The 22,812-nt window shown below is 43.0% G+C and overlaps 1 protein-coding gene across 5 annotated transcripts in view; it reads right to left on the bottom strand.

The window, feature by feature from the left end:
• The window catches only part of LOC126998465 (titin-like), a 112,955-nt gene extending 102,369 nt beyond the window's left edge, over nucleotides 1-10,586 (bottom strand). For 2 of the 5 annotated variants that reach the window (XM_050860179.1, XM_050860180.1), the window contains exon 1: nucleotides 9,918-10,585. Coding sequence is in view for 2 of the 5 variants with exons in the window: in XM_050860181.1 (XP_050716138.1) it covers nucleotides 9,918-9,924 (7 nt within the window). In the remaining 3 variants the exon portion in view is untranslated. Of the gene's footprint in view, nucleotides 1-9,917 lie in introns of all 5 variants that reach the window. The other 3 variants (XM_050860182.1, XM_050860184.1, XM_050860181.1) reach the window with 2 other exon arrangements.
• Between the last annotated feature and the right edge of the window lie 12,226 nt (nucleotides 10,587-22,812).

Genomic DNA, 22,812 nt, shown 5'->3' with positions numbered 1-22,812 from the left:
TTTACCTTTTTCTCCTCCTCTTCTTCCCTCTTTTTTTTCTAATCAACGATATCGCTAAAAGAAGAAGAGGTTGAAAATTAATGGAGATGGTAAAGAAAGCTGGAAAGAGGAAGTACAGTTGGTAGAGTGTAGCTTTTTTTTTTTTTTTTTTTACAGCTAAGGAAACAGTTCAAGGGCGTAAAGAAAAATATTAAAAAAAAGCCCGCTACTTACTGCTCCTGAATAGAAGTCAAAGGAGTGTCCAATAGGGTGTATATAGCTTCTTTTTCCTCCTCCTCTTCCATTTTCTTTCTAATCAAGGGTATAGCTAGAAGAGGAAGAGGATGAGGAAGAGTATTAATGGAGAAGGTAGAGAAAGAGGGAAAAGGAAGTACAGCTGGTAGGAGTTTAACGTTGTATGGTGTAGATTCTTTTTCCTCCTCTCACTTTTTTTCTAATCAAAGGTAAAGCTAGAAGAGGAAGGGGGGAAGGGGGGAAGGGGGAAGACAGTAGGTAGAAGTGTACGGTTGTAGGCCTATGTATAACGCAGCTTCTATCCTCCTCCTCTCCTCTATCTCCACCAGCAGCACATGAAACGTTCCCTCATCTCTCTCTCTCACCCACACACACGTTCGCGCTCACCGTACAGACAGACAGGCGGCCTCGTGTGTAGCGGCGTCGCATTAATATGAATGAGGATACTTGCAGGTGCCAAGAATACCCCGCCAGGTACTACATACACTAGGCAACTATAAAACGTGCTGGTGATGTTGTTAGTGGTGATAGTGGTGGTGAGGGTGTTGCTCTGTGTGTGTGTGTGTGTGTGTGTGTGTGTGTGTGTGTGTGTGTGTGTGTGTGTGTGTGTGTGTTCTTGGCATCTCTTCCTTCTAAGCGTGGTGGTGGTTGTTTTCACTTTCGTTTTTATTTCTTTTTTTTTTCTTATTATCTTGGGGCGATTAATGTTGGGGCACGTGTTGAGGTAAACTGTTCAGAAACTAGGAAAAAAAACATCATCTACACTGCGACTCACCCACTTAGTAATTCAACCAGTCACCCAACCACCCTCTTAACTTGCCCCCCACGCACCCATCCATTCATCAAAACATCCACTTATCTACCCACCTTCCTATTCCGCCAACCCATCACTCATCCATCTACAGTACTACACATTCACCCATCCACTTAACCTGCCATCTAATCTACCCACCCACCTACACACACACACATTTACGTACACATCCACCCAATCACTAACCCTCCGCCCTTCAACCACCCACCCATCTATACATCCACCAAGTCACCTACCCTCTAACCCTTACACCAGACCCGTTCATCAATAACTAAACTACCCACACACCTACCCAGCCACGTTGACAACCCTAGGAGAGAGAGAGAGTGGGAAGCTGTGTAACGGAGGAGAAATTTAACAAGAGCCTGAGAGAGATTACAACACATCCCTTGAACAATAATTACATCACACACACACACACACACACACACAAACATACCCAGCAACATCAAGAACCCTGGGAGATAAATAACTGCAGGTGAGGTAAATGAGAAAAACGAGAGACATTTTCCAAGTCAGTCAAGGGGGTGAGGTGGGAGGTGAGGCAGGTCAGGAGTCACCCAGAGAGAGAGAGGGAGAGAGAGGCATAGGGCACCACCACCACCACCACCATCAGCCTAAAATTCCCCCCGTCCTCACTCGCTGCCAACACCCCGACATACCTCCTGCTTCCGGGTACAGTGGGACATGCTGTGTACTACGTGGTGATGACGAGGTGAGGGTACAGTGGAGAATTGGCAGGGTAGGTATAGTGGAGAATTGACAAGGTGCAGTTGAGAATTGACCGAGGGTATAAAGTGAATGACTGACAGGGTATATATAGTGGATAATTGACAGGGTTTGGGTATATATAGTGCATAGTTGACAGGGTACAGTGGGAAATTGACAGGGTATAGGGGATAATTGACAGGGTATGGGTATGTATAGTGGATAGTTGACAGGGTATACTATGGATAATCGAAATGGTAGTGGATATATATAGTAAATGAGAGGGTACAGAGGATAGTAACTGGCAGGGTATATATAGTGGTTAAATGGCAGGGTACATACATACATACATACATACATATGAACATACATACATACATACAATGGGAGCAAACGCAATAACAATGGATAGTAATTTGGCAGTGGAGAATTGACAAGGTATACAGGTGGATAATCAACAGGGTACATTTAACACTTGCCATGGCAGTGGATAGTTAAAAAGGTGGATAATTATAAAAAAGGATGATGGATAATTGACTAAATAACTGACAGGGTATATACAGTAGAGGAGAATTGACTAAAGGGTACAGTAGGAAATGCTATGTAGGTACTAGAGGCAATGAATGGAGTAAGGGATAGGTTTCTTAGGTAGTAGTAGTAGTTGTAGTAATAGTAGTAGTAGTAGTATGCATGGTGACAACGAGGGTAATATGAATAATGAACGATGTGTGTGGAAGGGAGGGTGGGGGAGAGGCTTAGTGGAAAAAGAGGGAGCGACAGAAGGAGAGGCAGAGAGAATGGACGATGGAACAGAGGGACAGAGAGAATGGATGATGGGACAGAGGTAATAGAGGATGTGTGGGGGGGAGAGGAGGAGGGGGATGAGGCTGAGTGGAGGAAGAAGAGACGGAGAGAAAAAGTCAAAAGCCAGTCAGCTGTCATCAGAACCATCAACTAAGATACCTGCATCACTTACACTTTCTTCCCCTCCTCACACTGTACCTTTCCTACTAATTCACTTTCTTTTCTTGCTATCCACCTTATAAATAAAGGAAATAAATAAAGGACATAGGCGCGAAGAGGGGAAGAAGCAGAGAAAGCTATACAGGATGAAAAATAAACAAGATGAGAATGCGCTGAATCTATCCTACTAAATGGACTCTAGATGGTACTGTTAGGGAGCATAATGACTGACTGACTGACTGACTCTCTCTCTCTCTCTCTCTCTCTCTCTCTGGCGTGGTAACTTATTTGGGTGGCTGACAACACGCGAGGATGCGATCTGGATGACCTGGGCCAACAACAGCATTACCCACTGACGGCCAGAAGGGTACTGATAGATTAGGTTAAGGCTTGGTCAGGTTAGGTAAGGTCGAGGTTAGGCTAGGCAAGGTTAGTTTAGGTCTTGGTTAGGTTAGGTCTAAGTTAGGTATAGCTAAGGCAAGGCAAGGATAAGTTAGGTCGTCTTTAGGTTAGGCTAGGCAAGGTTAAGTTAGGTTAGTTAGGTTAGGTCTAGGTTAGGTTAGGCTAGGCTAGTTTATTAATTTAGGTCTGGTTAGGTACTGTTAGGCTAGGTTAGGTGAGGCTAGGCTGCTTTAGGTTAGGTCTGGTTAAGTTAGGACAGGAGCAGGTTAGGTTTGGTTAGGTCTAGGGATCACGGTGCTTTAATTAATGAGCAGTACTATTAACTTCTGCGTGATTTACGTGTGTTCTTACCCATCCTAATCGTTACCTACTCCCTCTGGTTGCTTTGACAGGAGCGTCTAACGGACAGATTTGTTTTTTTCTTTGTTTATTACCCTTGAGCCGTTTCCTTTGCCGTAAGAAACTATATTTGTTTTTCCTGAACTGAGTCAACTCGTATCGTGTCCCGCCCTAGGAGTAATCACCCATGAGAATATCTAAATTAGTGTGTGTGTGTGTGTGTGTGTGTGTGTGTGTGTGTGTGTGTGTATTTTCGGCATACTGTTTTGTTTGGCAAGGCATTAGATTCATTGATGGAGCTCTGTTGGCAACTTATCTAAGATCTTTATCACCTGTGTGTGTGCGTGTGTGTGTGTGTGTGTGTGTGTGTGTGTGTGTGTGTGTGTGTGTGTGTGCTCTGTTTCCATTGCGTACTGATAACAGGGTCTGGCGCCGCACATGGCCCCTACACACACACACACGCACACACACACAGACAGAGGGACAGAGAGCACAACGCAGTGATAAATCTAACGGGTCAAGCACACACACACACACACACACACACACACACACACACACACTCCTCGGTGCACTTACCACGGTCAGGCACTCTCTCTCTCTCTCTCTCTCTCTCTCTCTCTCTCTCTCTAATTATTCAAGTGAAATTCTACCCAAAACCTTCCCTATTCTTTTTACTATAGTACTTTCTTTTATTTCCCTTCCCTTTTCTAATCTGCCCTTCCCTTTCATACCTTTCCTTTCATTCCCTTCCCTATCCTTCTATAACCCCGCCCCCCATTCTTTCTTTCTCCCTATTTTCTTTTATTTCCCTTCCCTTACCTGGACTTACCTTTACTCCCCATACCTTCCCTTTCATACCTTTCCCAACCTTACCTTCGCTCCCCATCCCTTCTTTATCCTTTCCCTTCCCTTTCTCTTATTTTATTTCCTTTCCTTTTTATAGTCTTACCTTTACTCCTCATCCCTTCCCTTCTATTCCTTTCCTAGCCTCACTTTCGCTTCCCCATCCCTTTTCTTTTCTTTCCCTTCCATACCTTTCCCAGCCTTACCTTCACAACCCATCCTTTCTCTTTCCTTTTCCTTATCTTCCCTTACCTACCTTCCATACCTTTCCTAGCCTTACCTTCGCTCCCCATCCCTTATCTATCCTCTCTCTTATCTTCCCTTCCCCTCGCCTGCCTTACTCTGAACCCTGAGGAGACAGACAGCTTGATCTCCACGACTCGGCTCTCAACTCTGTCTGGCCCGAAGCAGAAGCGGAGCGATACAAGACATGAGATGAAACTAAGCTCACCCCCTCGCCACCCGTCTCAGGATCAGTATATATGTACCCTTACGACATCAAGGGGAGGGAACACGTGATGCCTTTGGAGAAGTATTATTATTACAGCCATCGGAAAGAGGCTTAGGTTGGTTCTATTCTCAGACGCTTTCACCTCTCACATCAACTATTCCCAAAGGCCGAAAAAGAGATCAGTTGCGTTCTAATGAGTGTTTTTTTTAGGTTCATGGTGCAAAAGAAGGGTCAAACTACCACCAGAGTCATTACACTACCTCTGGAAATGCCCAAAACTCCTGCGAAAGCCTTGTCAAATGTGTGTACTTGGACGCCCAAATGTTGAAGAATATGGGGAGGAAAGGGAAGGGAAATAAAAGAAAAGGAAAGTAGGGAGAAAGAATGAACAGGGGAGGCTTTGGGCAGAATGTGTTGCTTAACTTTCGAACAAAACCTATTGAGAAGACCGGCTTATATATACCTGGATCCACCTGAGTAAAGACGGTGCTGTAATCTGTAATCTACCTGTGACTTTACCTGAGAAAAGTGAGATCCTAAATTAACATTCCTACACAAACGATCACTAATACTACATACAAACAAACAAACAAACACACATACACAAACACAAAAACGCTACTAATCCAAAAAGAATATCTCCCAGTAATTACGCAAAAATTTTCAAACGCAATCAACACCAAAAAATATTAATAAAAATCAGCATTGGTCGTGGAAGTGAGGGTGGCTGGGTGATGTTAAAGTAATTGCATTCCGATCTGCAACGTCATACTCGATAGTAATCCCTTTCCCGCGTGATGAAAAGGAATATGTGAGGCTTGAGGGAGGCAGGGAGGGAGAGGAGCGAGGCAACGAGTTCAAGCATGGGTGTGGTGAACCGTGACTCCTTGAACCCTTGCAGACACGAGCAGCGCCTCCGTTCCCGATCACCCCACTCATGACCACCTTCTCAGCCTTATTTAAACACAATGAGTAATCTAAAGATCTCATTCATATAGTACCCAACATACCCACAACAAAACTCATAACCTGACAACCCCACTACTCCATACAAACGCTACTGTCACCTATCCCTCCACCCACTCACCCACACCCACGTAGACACACCGTCATGTCTGGCTACACCATTCCTCGTGCTGCTAAACCTAAAACCTGAGGACAGATCACACCCCCAGAGAGAGAGAGAGAGAGAGAGAGAGAGAGAGAGAGAGAGACGAGGGGGTGGGGGTCAGCAGAATGTTTACGCTCGGCGCGGTCTGGCTGTCTGGTGGCATCATCCTCTTCAAGCGGGACAGTGTTATTACCAGAATAGTGTGTGCGCGTGCTGCTGCCCTCGCTGTTTCTCTCTCCCGTCAAGTGTTTTTTGTTCTCTGGGGGGATTTGGCTGACGTACTGACTGATTGGCTGGATGACGTACTGGCTAGATGGCTGACTGGATGACGTATTGATTGGATGACTGGCTATGTGGATGACTGACTGACTGGATGACGTATTGGTTGGATGACTGGCTATATGGATGGCTGAATGACTGACTGACGGGCTGGATGACGTATTGGTTGGATGACTGGTTATATGGATGGTTGAATGACTGACTGACGGGCTGGATGACGTATTGGTTGGATGACTGGGTATATGGATGGCTGAATGACTGACTGACTGACTGGCTGACGTATTAGTTGAATGACTGGCTATATGGATGGCTGAATGACTGACTCACTGGCTGGATGACGTATTGGTTGGATGACTGGCTATATGGATGGCTGAATGACGTATTGGTTGGATGACTGGCTATATGGATGGCTGAATGGCTGACGCATTGGTTGGATGACTGGCTATATGGATGGCCGAATGACGTATTGGTTGGATGACTGGCTATATGGATGGCTGAATGACTGACTGACTGGCTGGATGACGTATTGGTTGGATGACTGGCTATATGGATGGCTGAATGTATGACTGGTTGGCTAACGTATTGGTTGGATGACTGACTGACTGGCTGGCTGACGTATTGGTTGGATGGGTGGCTGACTGACTGACTGACTGGCTGAAAGGCAAACTGAATGATTGGCTGGAGGATGGATAGCTGACTGACTGGCTGACGTATCGCCTGGGTGGATGGCTGAATGGATGCATGGCTAGCTGACTGACTGAATGACTGATAGGGTGGCAGGTTGAATGAATGAATGACTGACCGACTGGGTGAGAGGCTAGACCATTAGTAATCGAGTAAAGTAAGAAGAAAACAAAAACAAAACTGTCTCGAGTGCCAAGAATGTAAACGATCTAAAAGGTGTTGACTCCACCCTAACCTATCCTCTTTCACGCCTTTCACCACCTCCTCTGCCTAAGTACTCTATCTAACCTGCAACAAGGACGCTTCTGTAACGATGTTTGTCCCCTGAAAATAAACGATGAGGAACGAAGGTAAGGCTGGGAAAGAGATGGAAGGGGAAGGAGAGGGATGGGGGAGAGGAAACTAGCGAGGAGAAAGAATGTGAGTGTGTGTGTGTGTGTGTGTGTGTTCCATTGTACATGAAGCTTTATTACAACCTTCTGATATAATACAAGAATAAGCAACATCATGCCATACCGTAATCACCCCCCCCCCCCCCTCTCTCTCTCTTCCTCCCCTCAGCTAGACAAAGTTAGGAAGTCGGATGGATGAGTTATCTGGTCGATGAGCCTACGCGGAGGAGACTATCAGTTCTCACCCTGTCCCTTGACCCTCAACCTGACTGAAGAATTAACTTGGGTTTTTCACCTCTTTATTACCCTCCCCCTCAGTCCCTCTACTTCTGTTATCTTCAATACTATCTCGTTTTTCTACCTCTCTGATTGCTTTTACTTTCATTTTCTCTTTCTCAGCCTCTCAGGTGTTTGGGAGATGCTAACAGGCAGCTTATCGTCTCTCTCTCTCTCTCTCTCTCTCTCTCTCTCTCTCTCTCTCTCTGATTCGTCTTTTATAATAATAAGAAAAGACAACACGGCTTCCATCATGCTCTGCTGTGCCACTCGTAACCTCATTCTGTCTCAAGGTTACACGCAATACTCTCTCTCTCTCTCTCTCTCTCTCTCTCTCACACACACACACACACTCCCAAGCAAGTCATGTTCCCCGAAAGGAAAAAAAACAGGGAGAAGAACATCTTGTGTATAAATTACATAAATGAATACGTGCACAAATGTGAAAATATAAATAGGCATCGTTTTTCCTGGTTGCGTAAGAAGGAACGGCTCTACTCGCATTTTTTTTTTCAATTCCCTCCCAAGGCCGGCGGGATGGTCGGTGTGTGGCTGGCGGTCAAGCTTCTCACCAAAGTCCCACCGCTCGCATCTCCCTGCCGCCCACTCTCCCATCCGCTGTTCAATGGCCGGCTGATACCAAGATCTCAAAATGCAGGTTGAATCTAACTTCTCTCATTTCATTTTTTCTCCTCGCTCTTTTCCTTTCCTTTCCCTATCCCTTTCCTAATCTTACCTCCCATTCTTTCTTTCTCCCCGCTATTTTTCTTCCCTTTCCTACCTCCGTTCTACCTTGCCTAATTTAATTAATTTCTTTCTTTCTTTCCTTCCCTTTCCTCCCTATCCCTTCCCTAGCCTCATCTTCGTTCTAACCTCCCTCTCTCCCAATTCTTCTTTCTCCTCGCTCTTTTCCTCTCCTTCCATCCCTTTCCTAGGCTTCCTTTCGCTCCTCATCCCTTATCTTCCCCCATCCACGTTATGCTCTATGCTAAAAAATCAGTCAGGTCTCCCTTATATTTTACAGAGGAACGTATGAATAACGAGGTGACGGGGGGAGTCGCTCGCTGGACAACACACACACACACACACACACACACACACGAACAGGTTCCCACTATTTCCCAGGACACAGACGCAGGTGAACTGTATATAAAGATTATCCCCTCCCTCCATGCTTGCCTGCCTCCCTTCCTTTCCGCACGTGCATACCTTTATTAAAACATTTACCAGGGTACACACACACACACACACACACACACACATGCTGGTCCGCGGGGTAAGACAATGAGGGGTAGAGCAGGTTAGACACGTTCGATTCTCCGCCAGAGGTGAGCCACATGAACGCAACACAGCCTCCTGCTACATAAGTATAACCTACCTACCTACTCATCCACCACACCTTACCTCAACCACCACCACGCCCATTCATGTGGTGTTGAGGCAGGTGAGGTGAAGAAGACCGAGGTAGGGCAAGGTGAGGCAGGGCGGGCAGCAGTAGCAGGAGGGTGGTGGTGTGGTGGTGGTGGTGGCAGCGTTCACATGTGTGCTGGCGCGGAGGCGAGCGGCGGGCGGGGTGGAAACGGTTCCCGCCATCACGGACTAGCGGCGGCAGGCTGAGTGAGGGGGGCAGAAGGTCTCCCACACCAACAATATCCAAAGGCCGAAAACGAGATGAATCGAGGCCTACTAACCATTCTCTTTAGGTTCCAGGTACAGGAGAAGGGTTGAACTACAAGATGGGTCATGAAACTACCCCTGGAAATGCATGAAAACCGTGTGAAAGCCTTGCCAAATAAGTGTAGGTATGTACTGGGGCGCCGAAATCATGTTGAGTGTGACCCTGAGCTGAGCAGCGCGGCGATAGTGTATGAGAGCGAGGAACCATAAATATACTGTAACGCTAATGAAAAACCAGTGTGTGGATGGGTGAATATGCAGAAGGGATTAATGATCGAGAGCCAGGACATACGAAAAGCGATACAAAGCGACACACAGGGCAAGGGAAGAGGAGGAGGAAGAAGGTGGAGCCAAGAGAGACCCGCCGACGAGGCCCAGTCACAGTCCCTCAGAGCTCAGTGCGTCGCCAGACACGGTGCAAGGAGGAGCACGCTACGCGCTCCCCTCTGACCACCTCCCAGCTTGCCCACACACCCTTGATGCACCTCCCCAGACAAGACACCCACACTCCCCGTCCCCACAGCGGTACTCACGCCCCGGGGCCGCCACAGTCCCCGGGCTCCTCGCCAGGTCCCCGCGGCACACACACGGCAGCCTCACGCAGGGATCGAAGGCGTCACCCAAAATTTATATTTCCACGTTTTCACTGTACTGGCACCACCTGGACACACTTTACGGCACTCTCCATGCTCTAGCACCTCGGTTTTCACTATTGGAGGAATTATCAAGAAGGAACCTTACCTTCCATGGGAATAGACCAGAGAACAACACAACACACCCTGCCCCGACCACGAGAGACCAGATACTGACTCCACCAACATCCGGGACATCTCGAAGGGAGGACTAAATTTAACGGGAGTAATATTTGGCGGGAGTTAACATTTGACGGGACTATTATTTGGCGCTCTCTCTCACCTCAACCCTCTATTTCACTGGCTTCATGCTGCACATAAATCACATTCACATCTCAGGACTCTTCACCCTTTGACCTGTGTGCCTGAGAGCAGTGTCGCAGTTATTAAAGGCGGTAACTAAAAAATAAAGAAAGTTGGCTAACGGGCCCACTGCGCATGCCCGGGGAGGAGAGCGCGGGAGGTTTGAAAAGGGGAGGAGAGGGTGAACGGCGACTTTTACCTCTGGTTTATCGTGCAGGGTAAGGGAGCTAGCCACTTTAAATGCTGGGATGCTCGAACTTTAATAGAAGCGTATGGTTGACTGCCTATGCGGTTCGGTAACGCTACCACGCACTTAGGACGGTGTGAGGAGAGAGTGTGGCGTGCGTATAAGATTGCGTTAGCGTGTGTGTGTGTGTGTGTGTGTGTTATAACAGGCGGCCAGCATCTACTTTATTCGCCCTCACACACCGCTCCACCACCACCACCATACCTGTCTCCACACCATAGACTAACCAGTACACTTATATACACCTCCTCTCATACGCACAGCCATGACATTGATCACTGTATACATTATTTTCATCTTTCCTTCACTGCTATCACACGCCTTCACACCTTTACCATGTGTTATCATCTTACCTCCCTCTTACACACTCCTATTCCACATTTTATTATTTAATTTCTCACATCCACAGCACTTTTTACCTCTTCTTCGCTCCACTTTCCTTCCCATCACCATTACCACCACCACCTCCACACACACACCACCATACTCTGTCCCATTCTCTCTCTCTCTCTCTCTCTCTCTCTCTCTCTCTCTCTCTCTCTCTCTCTCTCTCTCTCATAACCTCACCCATGATGTTTATACCACGTCACTCCCTCATCCTCTCCCTCTTCCCCCTCCTCTTCCCCCTCCTTATCCCCCCATTCACGTCACCTTGCTCACGTCCTCTATCTGTTCGTTATCCATTTATTCTTTCGTTCATTCATCCCTTCCCGCACTACCACTTCTTATCTTCCACTCCCTATCTTTTTATTTTCAACGCCTTTTCTCTCACCTCTCCTATGTCCCTGCCTCATTTTGTTTCTCGTTGTATACTATTCTCTTACGAGTCCTAACCTAATCTAACCTTAAAGGCGATCAGAGGTGAATACGATCTTCCCTCATTCCCTTCTTCATCACCATTACTCATTTATATACGAATCTACCTCACGTTCTTATAAGACTTCGAGTGTAACAAATACGCTCTCCTTTGCTCATTCCCTTTCTCCCTATGGCCATTCTTCTCTCTGCCCCTCTTCACTACCAACAGGCAGGTAGGTGCTTACTTTTATACCAATCTACCTCACATTCCTACAAGGCTTCAAGTTTAAATTTGCTCTCCTTTCCTCATTCCCTCACTTCTCGCACACGCATTTCCCTCCTCAGCAACATCAGCACAGGTAACCATTTCACTTCTGTAACCTGTTAATGTGTTACCCTATTCGCCTAGCCCGGGGAAGGTATGGGATAGGCAGAGACAGAGCGGCCTCATGCTCGGATCCAAGTACATGTACTCGTACTTCAGTACGCAACATCAATTACTTGTACTTATACGTACTCGGTGTCAAAAGTTCCGTACTACTTGTACTTGAATTCGTACTCGGATTCCAAGTACTCGACACTTGCGGGTACATTCGAGTACAACCAAAAATGCAAACGTGTGGCTGGTGTGGTGTTTGACGACCTGCATGAGTGGAGGTGAGGTCAGGGTGAGGGATTAACAAAAGTGCGTCCTTAGCTTGGGCCTCGGGGAGGTTCGGTGGCCTGGGCCCTGGGGTGAGGTGACACTGAGGTCATGTGAGGTGACTCAGGGCAAAGAAAGGTTGGCAGTTTGCCATTTGTCAAGAGCAGAAAAAATCTTAAGGTTAAATCACTAAAAAGTACTTGTTCTTGGATTCGAATATATCACAAAAGTGCTCGCACTTGAACTCGAGTTCGCCTAAAGAGCTGAGTACTTGTACTTGTACTTGGATTCGTGACATCGAAGTGCAATCGTACCTCGACTCGAGTTAAAAAAAAATCTTTTTCAACCCAAGACTGGCCGTTTTCCGTTCCTGTCTGGGGTTTTTCCCATTTCTCTTGTTCCACCATCTGCTTATCGCTTCCTATATTGCCCTTCCCTCCAAGTAAACACATACACAGCTACACGCGACTATTTATACACTTCATGACTGCCATAACGATAGAGGCAGCTTATGTACCGAGCTATTTGTTACCATCCACGCCAACTCAGTAAATAAATGAAGTTAGCGCGGGAGCCTTTGCCCTGAACTGTCGCTCACCTGGTGCATGAGTGTCACGTATATGCGGCCTGGCACGATTAAATAATGAGGGAGAAGGCGGGGTTGAAGGGAGAGGAGGGTGTTATAGTGACGGAGATGTACCTGTTTTAGTCTTCCATTTAGTTCTTCAGGAGAGTTGAGAGACTAGAAAAAAAAATAAGTAAAGAAGATGCATTGTGTGTGGGAGAGAAAAAAATTGAGATAGATAGAAAGAGATGGAGGGAGGGAACGCGTATCACTTTTGCTTGTAGAATATGAGAAGTTCAGATCAGAAACGAAATAATGAAATAAAGATGATGTACTGTGTGTGTGAGAGATAGATAGATAGAAAGAGAAAGATAGAGGAGAGGGAGAATATGCATGAGTTTAATTTATAGATAAGAGAAGTTAATGCCAGAAAATAAGTAATTAAATAAAAAAAGACATAATTTGTATAGGAGAGAGAGAGAGAGAGAGAGAGAGAGAGAGAGAGAGAGAGAGAGAGAGTATAGGCATCTCTTTAGTTTGTAGATAAGAAAGATTTAGATCAGAAAAGAAATAATGACTATGCATGTTCCTGCCCCCTCCCCTCCCTGTATACATGTGTGTGTGTGTGTGTGTGTGTGTGTGTGTGTGTGTGTGTGTGTGTGTAATACATATAAACACAAACACTATAGATAATTGACTGCATAAGTAAATTTCACACCAACAAACAAACACTCAATTAAGTGAATAAACAAATATAAAAAAGTGAAGGAAAAAACGCACAAACACAAAACAAACAAACTATACAAACAAATAAATGAATAAGTAAATACACAAACAAACAAATGAACAGTAGTAAATAAGTACAAGAAGTAAAAAAAAGAATGAATAGAGAACACACACACACACACACTTTTTTTCGCCCTCCTCACCTTAATAAACAAGTATGACTATCTTCTATATATTTTCCATCTATTTCTATTTATCTATTAATTTACACATATTCATTCATTTCCTATATATATACTATTTGCTCTACTCATTATCTATTTCCCCACAGCGACCTCGTACTTACTTTGTTGTTGTTGTTGTTGTTGTTGCTGCCCGAGTGTTTAGCAGCGGTGGCCTCCCCTCCCTTCCTTGTGGTCTTCCTCCTTTAAGGGCGGGCCAGCCAGCACCACCACCACCACCACCACCACCTTGCATCCACCAGCTCCATCATTCACGGCCTTAGTTTGTCCTGTAACCTTTAGGGCTCAACTCTGCCACTTGTCCGTCCGTCCTGGGAAGCGTGGAGTTGAAATTTTACCTCGTTCCCGGTTTTTTTTTTTGTTGTTGTTATTATTTGTATTTGTAGTCTTGTTTTGTTGTTAATGTATCTATTATTGTTTTCCTTATTATTGTTGTTGTTTATTTGTTCGCCTTTTCTATGTTGATTTGAAATTTTAGCTGTTGTTTTCTGTATCATTTTTATTCGAATTCGTAGTCTTGTTCTTGTTCTTATTCTGTTATTTTTTTTTATTGTTACATATTTACTCGTCTACCTCTTATAAGTTCACAGTTGAAACTTTAGCTCTCTTATTTTCATTATTTTTCTACTCTTCTTCATATTTTATTCGTATTTCAGTTTTTTATTTCCATTATTTTATTCTTCCACCTTTCATAAATATGTTGCCAGTGCTTTTAGTGTCACTGTCGTTTATATAATTATCTACGTGCAGAAAAAAAGTCAGTTATGTTTATTTTCATTGGTTATTGTTGGTTTGTGGCATTTTGTTGTTGTTTAAAAATTGAATTGAAATTTTACCTCCAACTATTTTCATTATTCATTTGTTCACGTTTAGTATGTTACCAAACCTTTACTTTCTCTACTATTATATATAAAGACATTGTTGGCATAGTTATTAGTACTGTTTATTTGTTCAACTTTTATATCTTGTCACTGCTATTACTGTCATTATCATTATCATTATCTATCTACGCGCAGCATCATTAAAGCCATTGTTATCATATTATCCTTATGGTTTAATCGTCCAGCTTTTCTTATCTTAGTTTTAATCTCTGCATGCAAGTTACCTGTCTGACCTGAGTTGACCGGCTCAAGGGGCTATTACACTGGGCAAATTTTCCGTGGATCTTCAGTCAAACCACAATTTCCGCTGGTGTGGTTTTCACATTTCCATGGTTTTCTGACGTGTCCACGATCTTCCAAAGCCACGGTAGATTTCACCAAAGGACGACGGTATTACTCACCATCATCATCATCAGCAATAACAAGAAACAAATGAGAACCACGCTAGCGGAAATTGTGGTTTGACTGAAGGTCCACGGAAAATTTACCCAGTGTAATAGCCCCTTTAGTCTCTTCCTTCTGCTTTAGTCTACACTCTCACCTACAGCCATGACCTTCAGCAGCCCTTTCTTTCTCTCTTTTCTTTATTGCTGTCGCTCACGATGCCTACAAATCTAGTTCCATTCCTGATCAGTGACCCTTTTGTTTTGTTTTTGTGTCCTTTCACTCACGTTTCTTCATGTGATATGTAATGTTAGTTTTCCTCTAGTTTTCTCAGGACCCGGGTGATAAGGAGATGTGACAGACAGGTGTGACCGAGATAACAGAAAACTTAAATCACAGGAATGGACAGGTATGATAAAAAAAAAAGAGGCATGACCCAAAATAGACTGTGGCGGGGAGATGCGATTTAGATGGCAAAATACCTAAAACGGAAGGAAATATGGCAGACCAGTGTAATAAAGATGGCGACATAACTAAAACAAGGGAAATACAGTAGACAGGTGCAATAAAGATAAGGAAATGTGCCAGGGAAATATGGCAGACCAGTGTAATAAAGATGGCGACATAACTAAAACAAGGGAAATACAGTAGACAGGTGCAATAAAGATAAGGAAATGTGCCCAAAACGAAAGTAAATATAGCAGACAATTGTGATAAAGAATTAGTAGAATACCTAAAACGAAACTGAAATATGGCAGACAAATATGACAAAACGAAATTCAGTATGAAAGAAAGATGTGATAGAGATTGTAGAATACCCAAAACGAAAGTGAAATATGGCAGACGAATACAATATAGATCGCAACATACTCAAAACGAAAGGGAAGGCATCAGACAGATACGATAGACTGCGAATACATAAAACAAGAAAAATATAGCAGATAGGTGTAACAAAGATTGCAAAATACCCAAAACGAAAGGGCAAAAAGTGTGGATAAAATAACAACGTACTCAAAACGAAAGGGATATAGCAAACAGGTAAAATAGAGAGAGTAACATACCTAAAACAAGGGAAATATATAACAGAAAAATCTGAAAGTAGAATAACCAAAACGAAATTAAATAATTGTAGACAGATGTGATATAAGATTGCTACATACCCAAAACGAAAAGGAAAATAGCAGAGCGATGCGATAAAAACTTTAGAAAACATAACACAATGTAATAAAGATTGCAAAACACCCAAAACGAAAGGTAATTAACATAGCGGACAGGTGTGATATTGATAGCAAGACACCCAAAACGAAAGGCAATATAGCAGACAGATGCGATAAAGAGTAGAAAACATAAAACAAGGTAAATAAGACAGACAGGTGTAATGAAGATATCAAAGCGCCCAAAACGAAAGGTAACATAGCGGACAGGTGTGATATTGATAGCAACACACCCAAATCGAAAGGCAATACAGCAGACAGATGTAATAAAGACTAGAAAACATAAAACAAGGTAAATACGACAGACAGGTGTAATAAAGATATCAACACGTCCAAAACGAAAGGTAACATAGCGGACAGGTGTGATATAGATAGCAACACACCCATAACGAAAGGGAATATAGCAGACAGATGCGATAAAGACTGTAAAAAATATAAAACAAGGTAAATACGACAGACAGGTGTAATAACGATATCAAAACGCCCAAAACGAAAGGTAACATAGCGGACAGGTGTGATATATAGATAGCAACATACCCCATAATGAAAGGCGAGACTAATAATTTGAACGTGACTCTCTGTAAGCTCTTCCGAAAGATAACGCTGATAAGTACTCGTGAGAGAACTAAAAGGCGATAAGTCATGTCTTTCATACTGCCGAGAATCGAACCTGGGCCCTTAGAACAGGAGTCAGGGGCACCAAAGCAACAGAGCCATTGATGAGGTAAAAGGTCTTGCTTAGGTAGAGAGAGAGAGAGAGAGAGAGAGAGAGAGAGAGAGAGAGAGAGAGAGAGAGAGAGAGAGAGAGAGAAATGAGAAAGAAGGAAAATATATAGACAGCGAGGCCTCCCTTTCTTAATCCACTCTCTATTTACCTTTGGGGATATGGTAAGTAGTAAGGATATGGTAAGTAATTTAGTAAGTTGTTAATGGTGCACAGTAACCATAGTGATGACCATATTGATTGGCGGTATCAGTCATTTATCATCTATTTTTTTGTTTGTTTCTTTTCAGGGAAGTTGTAAATCGCTGAGAGTCACGCAAACTTATAATTGTGTGGAGACTGAGAAAGGTGAGTCATCTGTTTACAGTTATATTCTCTCTCTCTCTCTCTCTCTCTCCATCTATCTTTCTATCTATCCTTTCTTTTTCATCATTATCCGAGTCACTGTTTTTTTTTCCTGTTTTTAAGTATATTCTAAGTAATTTTTTAATCAAACATCTTTTTGTCTCACTTTTTTTTTGCCCTTTTTTTTTTATCTTTTTTTAACATCTTTTGGGGTATTTTTTTTAGCACGCTGTTTTCTCTCTCTCCCTTTTTCTTCAAGCAGATTTTGAGTCTCTGAAGTTTTTTTTTTTTTTTTTTTCACATTCTGAGTCAATTATTTATTTTTTAGGCTCAAATGACCAACGGTACGGAGATGAGCACCGCAGCCACGCGCAGCTATAGCGTATGCACCCAACTTTACTTAACCTTTACACTCCCGAGGCACCAAAAAACAACAACAAAAAAAGATATATAAATAAACGAATAAATAAATACATAAATAGCTCGGGCTTAGTACTTTGCGCGTATGTACCTCTTTTATTTATTTGTTTTCTTTATACTCTTTCGACGCGCGGCCACAAAGAGAGAAAGGCTTTGTGAGAGGGAGGGAGGGAGGGAGAGAGGGAGTGTGGTATTTACAGGGCGGGCCGCTAAGCTACACACCCGTCAATCTGCTAAATGTCATCTGGAAACGCAGCGTAAAACCTCCTCCTCCTCTTCCTCCTCCTCCTCCTCCTCCTCTTCTTCTTTATCTTATCTATAGCCGAAAGTTAGAAACCGAGAGGGATGCGAGACGGTCATCTAATCTAAACAGTTTCCCCTCAAAAAATATTCCTCCTTCTCCTCCTGCTCCTCCCCCTCCTCCTCTTCTTCTTTATCTATAGCCGAAAGTTAGGAACCGAGAGGGATGCGAGACGGTCATCTAATCTAAACAGTTTCCCCTCAAAAAATATTCCTCCTTCTCCTCCTCCTCCTCTTTATCTTCTTTCCTGTAGCCGTGAGTAAGGAAATGAGAGGGATGCGAGACGGTCATCTAATCTAAACAGTTTCCCCTCAAAAAATATTCCTCCTTCTCCTCCTCCTCCTCTTTATCTTCTATCTTATTGCCGTGAGTCTGGAAATGAGAGGGATGCGAGACGGTCATCTAATCTAAACAGCTTCCCCTCAAAAAAATATTCATTCTCCTCCTCCTCCTCTTTATCTTCTTTCCTGTAGCCGTGAGTAAGGAAATGAGAGGGATGCGAGACGGTTATCTAATCTAAACAGTCTCGCCTCAAAAAAATATTCCTCCTCCTCCTCCTCCTCCTCCTCTTTATCTTCTTTCCTGTAGCCGTGAGTAAGGAAATGAGAGGGATGCGAGACGGTCATCTAATCTAAACAGTCTCGCCTCAAAAAAATATTCCTCCTCCTCCTCCTCCTCCTCTTTATCTTCTTTCCTGTAGCCGTGAGTAAGGAAATGAGAGGGATGCGAGACGGTTATCTAATCTAAACAGTTTCCCCTAAAAAAATATCGGGCTACTTATGAACGAAGCAAGAGAATGAAGGAACACTTATAGCAAAACTTCCTCCTCCTCCTCCTCCTCCTCCTCTTCTATATCTTTTCTATAACCGTGAAGAAGCAAAAGGAAAGGAAAAAGAAACACAAATAGTTGCTTTCCCAAACTATCAGCCATCTTATAAACAATGGAAAAGAATGAACGAAGACTGCTATAGCAAAACCCATCCTCCTCCTCGTCCTCTTTATCTTCTTTTCTATAACCGTGACGTAGGAAAGCATAAATACATATAAACAATAGATCTTTCCCCCCATAAAACAGGTCATCCATCTTATAAATAATGGAAAAGAATGAATGAACACTGCTAGCAAAACCTCTTCTTTATCCTCATCTTAATACACGTGTAGGATGCGGAAGGGAGGAAGGGAAAACACACATAAACAGTGGCTCCTCAGAATACAACATCGACCAGTTTATGAACAATGGAAGAGAAAGAACAGACAATGAATGCTAAATGTCATCTGTCTGGAGGCGAAGAAAGGAGGATGCGGAAGGAAAAGAATGGAAAATGACGAAAGTTCTCCTGGAATACATACTTAAATACGAGGAAGTAGAGAGATATATAGATACACAAAACGAGAGGAAAGAGAGGAGTTGGAAAATTAGTGAGTTAGTAGACTTTGCGAGTTGGTAATGCTGTTATGCTAATGGTTAAGAAGTACATGAAGGTGTGTAGTCTGCCAGGTGTTTGTTCACGTGCCCCCCCTTCCCCCCCCCCCTCCTTACCCACCCTCTTTCTCACTCTCCCGAACCTCACCTGATTATATAACAACGCCCAACTTAGACCCCCCCCCCAAAAAAAAAGAGGGAGGAAAAAGAGAAAGAGAAAGGAAAACATAAACTGACCTGACTCAAAATAGAAGGGAGAAAAAAAGAAAAGAGAAAAGAAACTCAACTTCGAGACTGGAGAGACGAAATGAAAAGAGAAAAAAAGAGAAAGAGAAGAGAAACTTAGAGACTGGATAGACCAAAAATAATGAGGGGAAATAAAAGAGAGAAAAAAAAGAAACTCAACTTAGGGACTGACTAGACCAAATGAAAAGAGAGAAAAAGAAAAGAGAAAAGAAACTCAACTTCGAAACTGGATAGACAAAATGAAAAGAGAGAAAAAGAGAAAGAAGAAAAGAAACTCAACTGGCCAAGCCAAAATTAAAGAGGGATAAATAAATAGAAAGAGAAGAAAATAGCACGAGACGGAGGAAAGTTGAAAGAAGAAAAATGGAAAAGAAAAGAGTAAGAGGGAGAAAAAGAATGAATATGAAGGAAGAAAATGGAAAAGAAGACAGTAAGAGGGAGAAAAAGATGGAATATGAAGGAAGAAAATGGAAAAGAAGACAATAAGAGGGAGAAAAAGATGGAATATGAAGGAAGAAAATGGAAAAGAAGACAGTAAGAGGGAGAAAAAGAATGAATATGAAGGAAGAAAATGGAAAAGAAGACAATAAGAGGGAGAAAAAGAATGAATATGAAGGAAGAAAATAGAAAAGAAGACAGTAAGAGGGAGAAAAAGATGGAATATGAAGGAAGAAAATGGAAAAGAAGACAGTAAGAGGGAGAAAAAGATGGAATATGAAGGAAGAAAATGGAAAAGAAGACAGTAAGAGGGAGAAAAAGATGGAATATGAAGAAAGAAAATGGAAAAGAAGACAGTAAGAGGGAAAGATATAATATGAAAGAAGAAAATGGAAAAGAAGACAGTAAGAGGGAGAAAGAGACAGAATATGAAGGAAGAAATGGTAGGTATCTTTCCAGCAGTGCACATGAATAGAGAAGTAAAAAAAAGAGTCTTCGAGATAAAATAGAAAGACAAAAAATGGACACTTTAAAGGAAACCGAATAGACTTAAGTGGACATGAATCAGGGAGGAGCACGAGAAAGTTAAATAAAGGAAAAATGGAAAATGTAATAATAATAAAGCTTACTAAGACTCGCAAGCAAAAGGAAACTAGCAAAAAAATAATGATAAAAAAGGAAATATCACAAACTCAATGGTCATATAAAAAAAAATAAAGTGTGTATAAGAAAAAAATGTACAAATGAAATAAAAACAGATAAAGAAATGAAATACATACGCAACTTACTAAAATTAACAAAGAGAAATGAAAAACTAACAGCTGAAAAAGAGAGAAAAAAAAACGATAATATAAAACGGATGTGCACGAAAAAAAAAAAAAAGAATCAACAAATAAAGAAACAAAACAAAATAAAACAAAATAAAAACTGACACCTGAAAAAAAAGAGATAAAAAAAACAATAAAAAGATAATATAAAACAGAGAAGTGCTCGAAAAAACAACAACAAAAAAACAAACAAACGAATCGACAAATAAAGAAACAAAACAAAATAAAATAAAATAATAAAACATACTAAAATTCACATGCAAAAGGAAAGTCATTACACACGCACCTCTCTTCCGCATGGTTTTAATCCCCACCTCTCCCCACCATTCCCCACCATTCCCCACCATTCCCTCCCTTTCCCCCTTTCCCTCTTTCCTCTCCCTTCTCCCTTGCGGCTTGTCAATGCGCACTATATAACACTTCCTGTCCCTCCCTTTCCCTTGCCACCCAAACTCCCTCCCTCCCACCCCACCCTCTTTTCCCCTCTTCCCCTCTCCCTTACTCCCCAAGCTCCCTCCTGTCATCATGTTTCTCCCTCGTCCCGCTAGATGGCTCTTATCATCATCAACTCGACACTATTATTATACAGTTCTCGATGTCAATTTTCTTTCATCTAATTCTCTCTTTCTCTGTTTTTCTCTTGGGTCACCTTTCTCCCTTTTTCCTTTTCTCCCCCTTTCGATCCCTCCTGTTTTCGTTTTATTCTTTTCCAGAGCCTTTTCTTATATTATCTAGTTCTCTCTCTTTTTCTTCCTCTCTTGGGCCCCTTTTTCCCTTCTCCCCCTTTTCTCTTTCTGATGCTTGGCTCCTTTTTCCCTTTTCTCCCCCTTTCCCTCCAGCTCTTTCCTTTTATTCTTTTCCAGAGCCTTTTCTTTTATCTAGTTCTCTCTCTTTCTTTTCCTCTCCTGGGTCCCCTTTTTTTCCTTTTCCTCCTTTTCTCTTTCTCACAATCAGCTTCTTTGTCTCTTTTTCTCCCTTACACTCCATCCCTTTCTTTCTTTATTTTCGTTTCTTTTCCATTAACTTCAGACATCAACCTTCACCTCGTCGTCATTCTCCTCCTCCTCCTCCTCCTCAATTCTTCACTCTCTCCTCCCATATCTCCCTCTAGTTCTTCTCTTCTCCCTCCTCTCCATTCCCCTAATCATCACTGACGCCTCCCTCTCCCCGCTCCCTCCTTCCACCCTCAACCCCTATATCCCCCCCTTATCATTTCACCGTTTCAAATCCCCTTCATCCCCTCAATTTTACGGCGCCTTTCATCACGCCTCTAATTTTCGTCTCCCCCTTTTGAACAGAATCACACGGCTGCCAACTAACCTAACCTCTACAATCACACCCACACCCACCCACACGTAACCTTGCATACAGTCTTCGCTCGTCACAAACACCACCAAGTCATCCTGTTTTCGCGGGGGAAGAGGAGGAGAAGAAGGAGGAGGAGGAGGAGGAAGTCACCAACCTCAAGATCCAGAGATAGGAGATGACCAGCAGGTAGTTTCACGAAGATGGGACGCTGCTGGGTCAAAGTGTGTCTCTGCTTGCGCATGAGGTCAGTATAAGAAAACGGACGGAGGGTCTGATTAAGAAAGTGAGGTTGGTTACTAAAGAACTGCTTACCCATACATGCCCTAAACTGCCCTCTCTCTCTCTCTCTACTCACTATATTTATCTTTATGTAGCGATGTACGTTTTCTTTCTCTTCCTTCTATATTTCCTAACGTCACTCAATCTGGTCGGGTCCGATTATGAAAGTGACATCAATTGCTTAAGAAATGCCTACCTATACGTGCTCCAAGCTGCTCTCTCCCTCTCTCTACTCACTGTACTTATCCTTATGTAGTGATATACGTTTTCTTTCTCTTCCATCTCCGATATTTCCAAACGTCACTCAATCTGGTCGGGTCTGATTATGGAAGTGACATCAATTGCTTAAGAAATGCCTACCTATACGTGCTCCAAACTGCTCTCTCCCTCTCTCTACTCACTGTACTTATCCTTATGTAGCGATATACGTTTTCTTTCTCTTCCATCTCCGATATTTCCAAACGTCACTCAATCTGGTCGGGTCTGATTATGAAAGTGACATCAATTGCTTAAGAAATGCCTACCTATACGTGCTCCAAACTGCTCTCTCTCTACTCACTGTACTTATCTTTATGTAGTGATATACGTTTTCTTTCTCTTCCTCCTCCCATATTTCCTAACATCACTTAGTATGCGCGGGGATGAGTTCCTGAAGCTACCTTTTTACTGTATCTTGACCGACAACCACCA

This window comes from Eriocheir sinensis, chromosome 14 (genome assembly GCF_024679095.1).
Source record: "Eriocheir sinensis breed Jianghai 21 chromosome 14, ASM2467909v1, whole genome shotgun sequence".
In the NCBI taxonomy this organism is placed as follows: domain Eukaryota; kingdom Metazoa; phylum Arthropoda; class Malacostraca; order Decapoda; family Varunidae; genus Eriocheir; species Eriocheir sinensis.
Note: the sequence above shows the minus strand (reverse complement) of the source record. Positions and strands in the feature narration are given on the sequence as shown.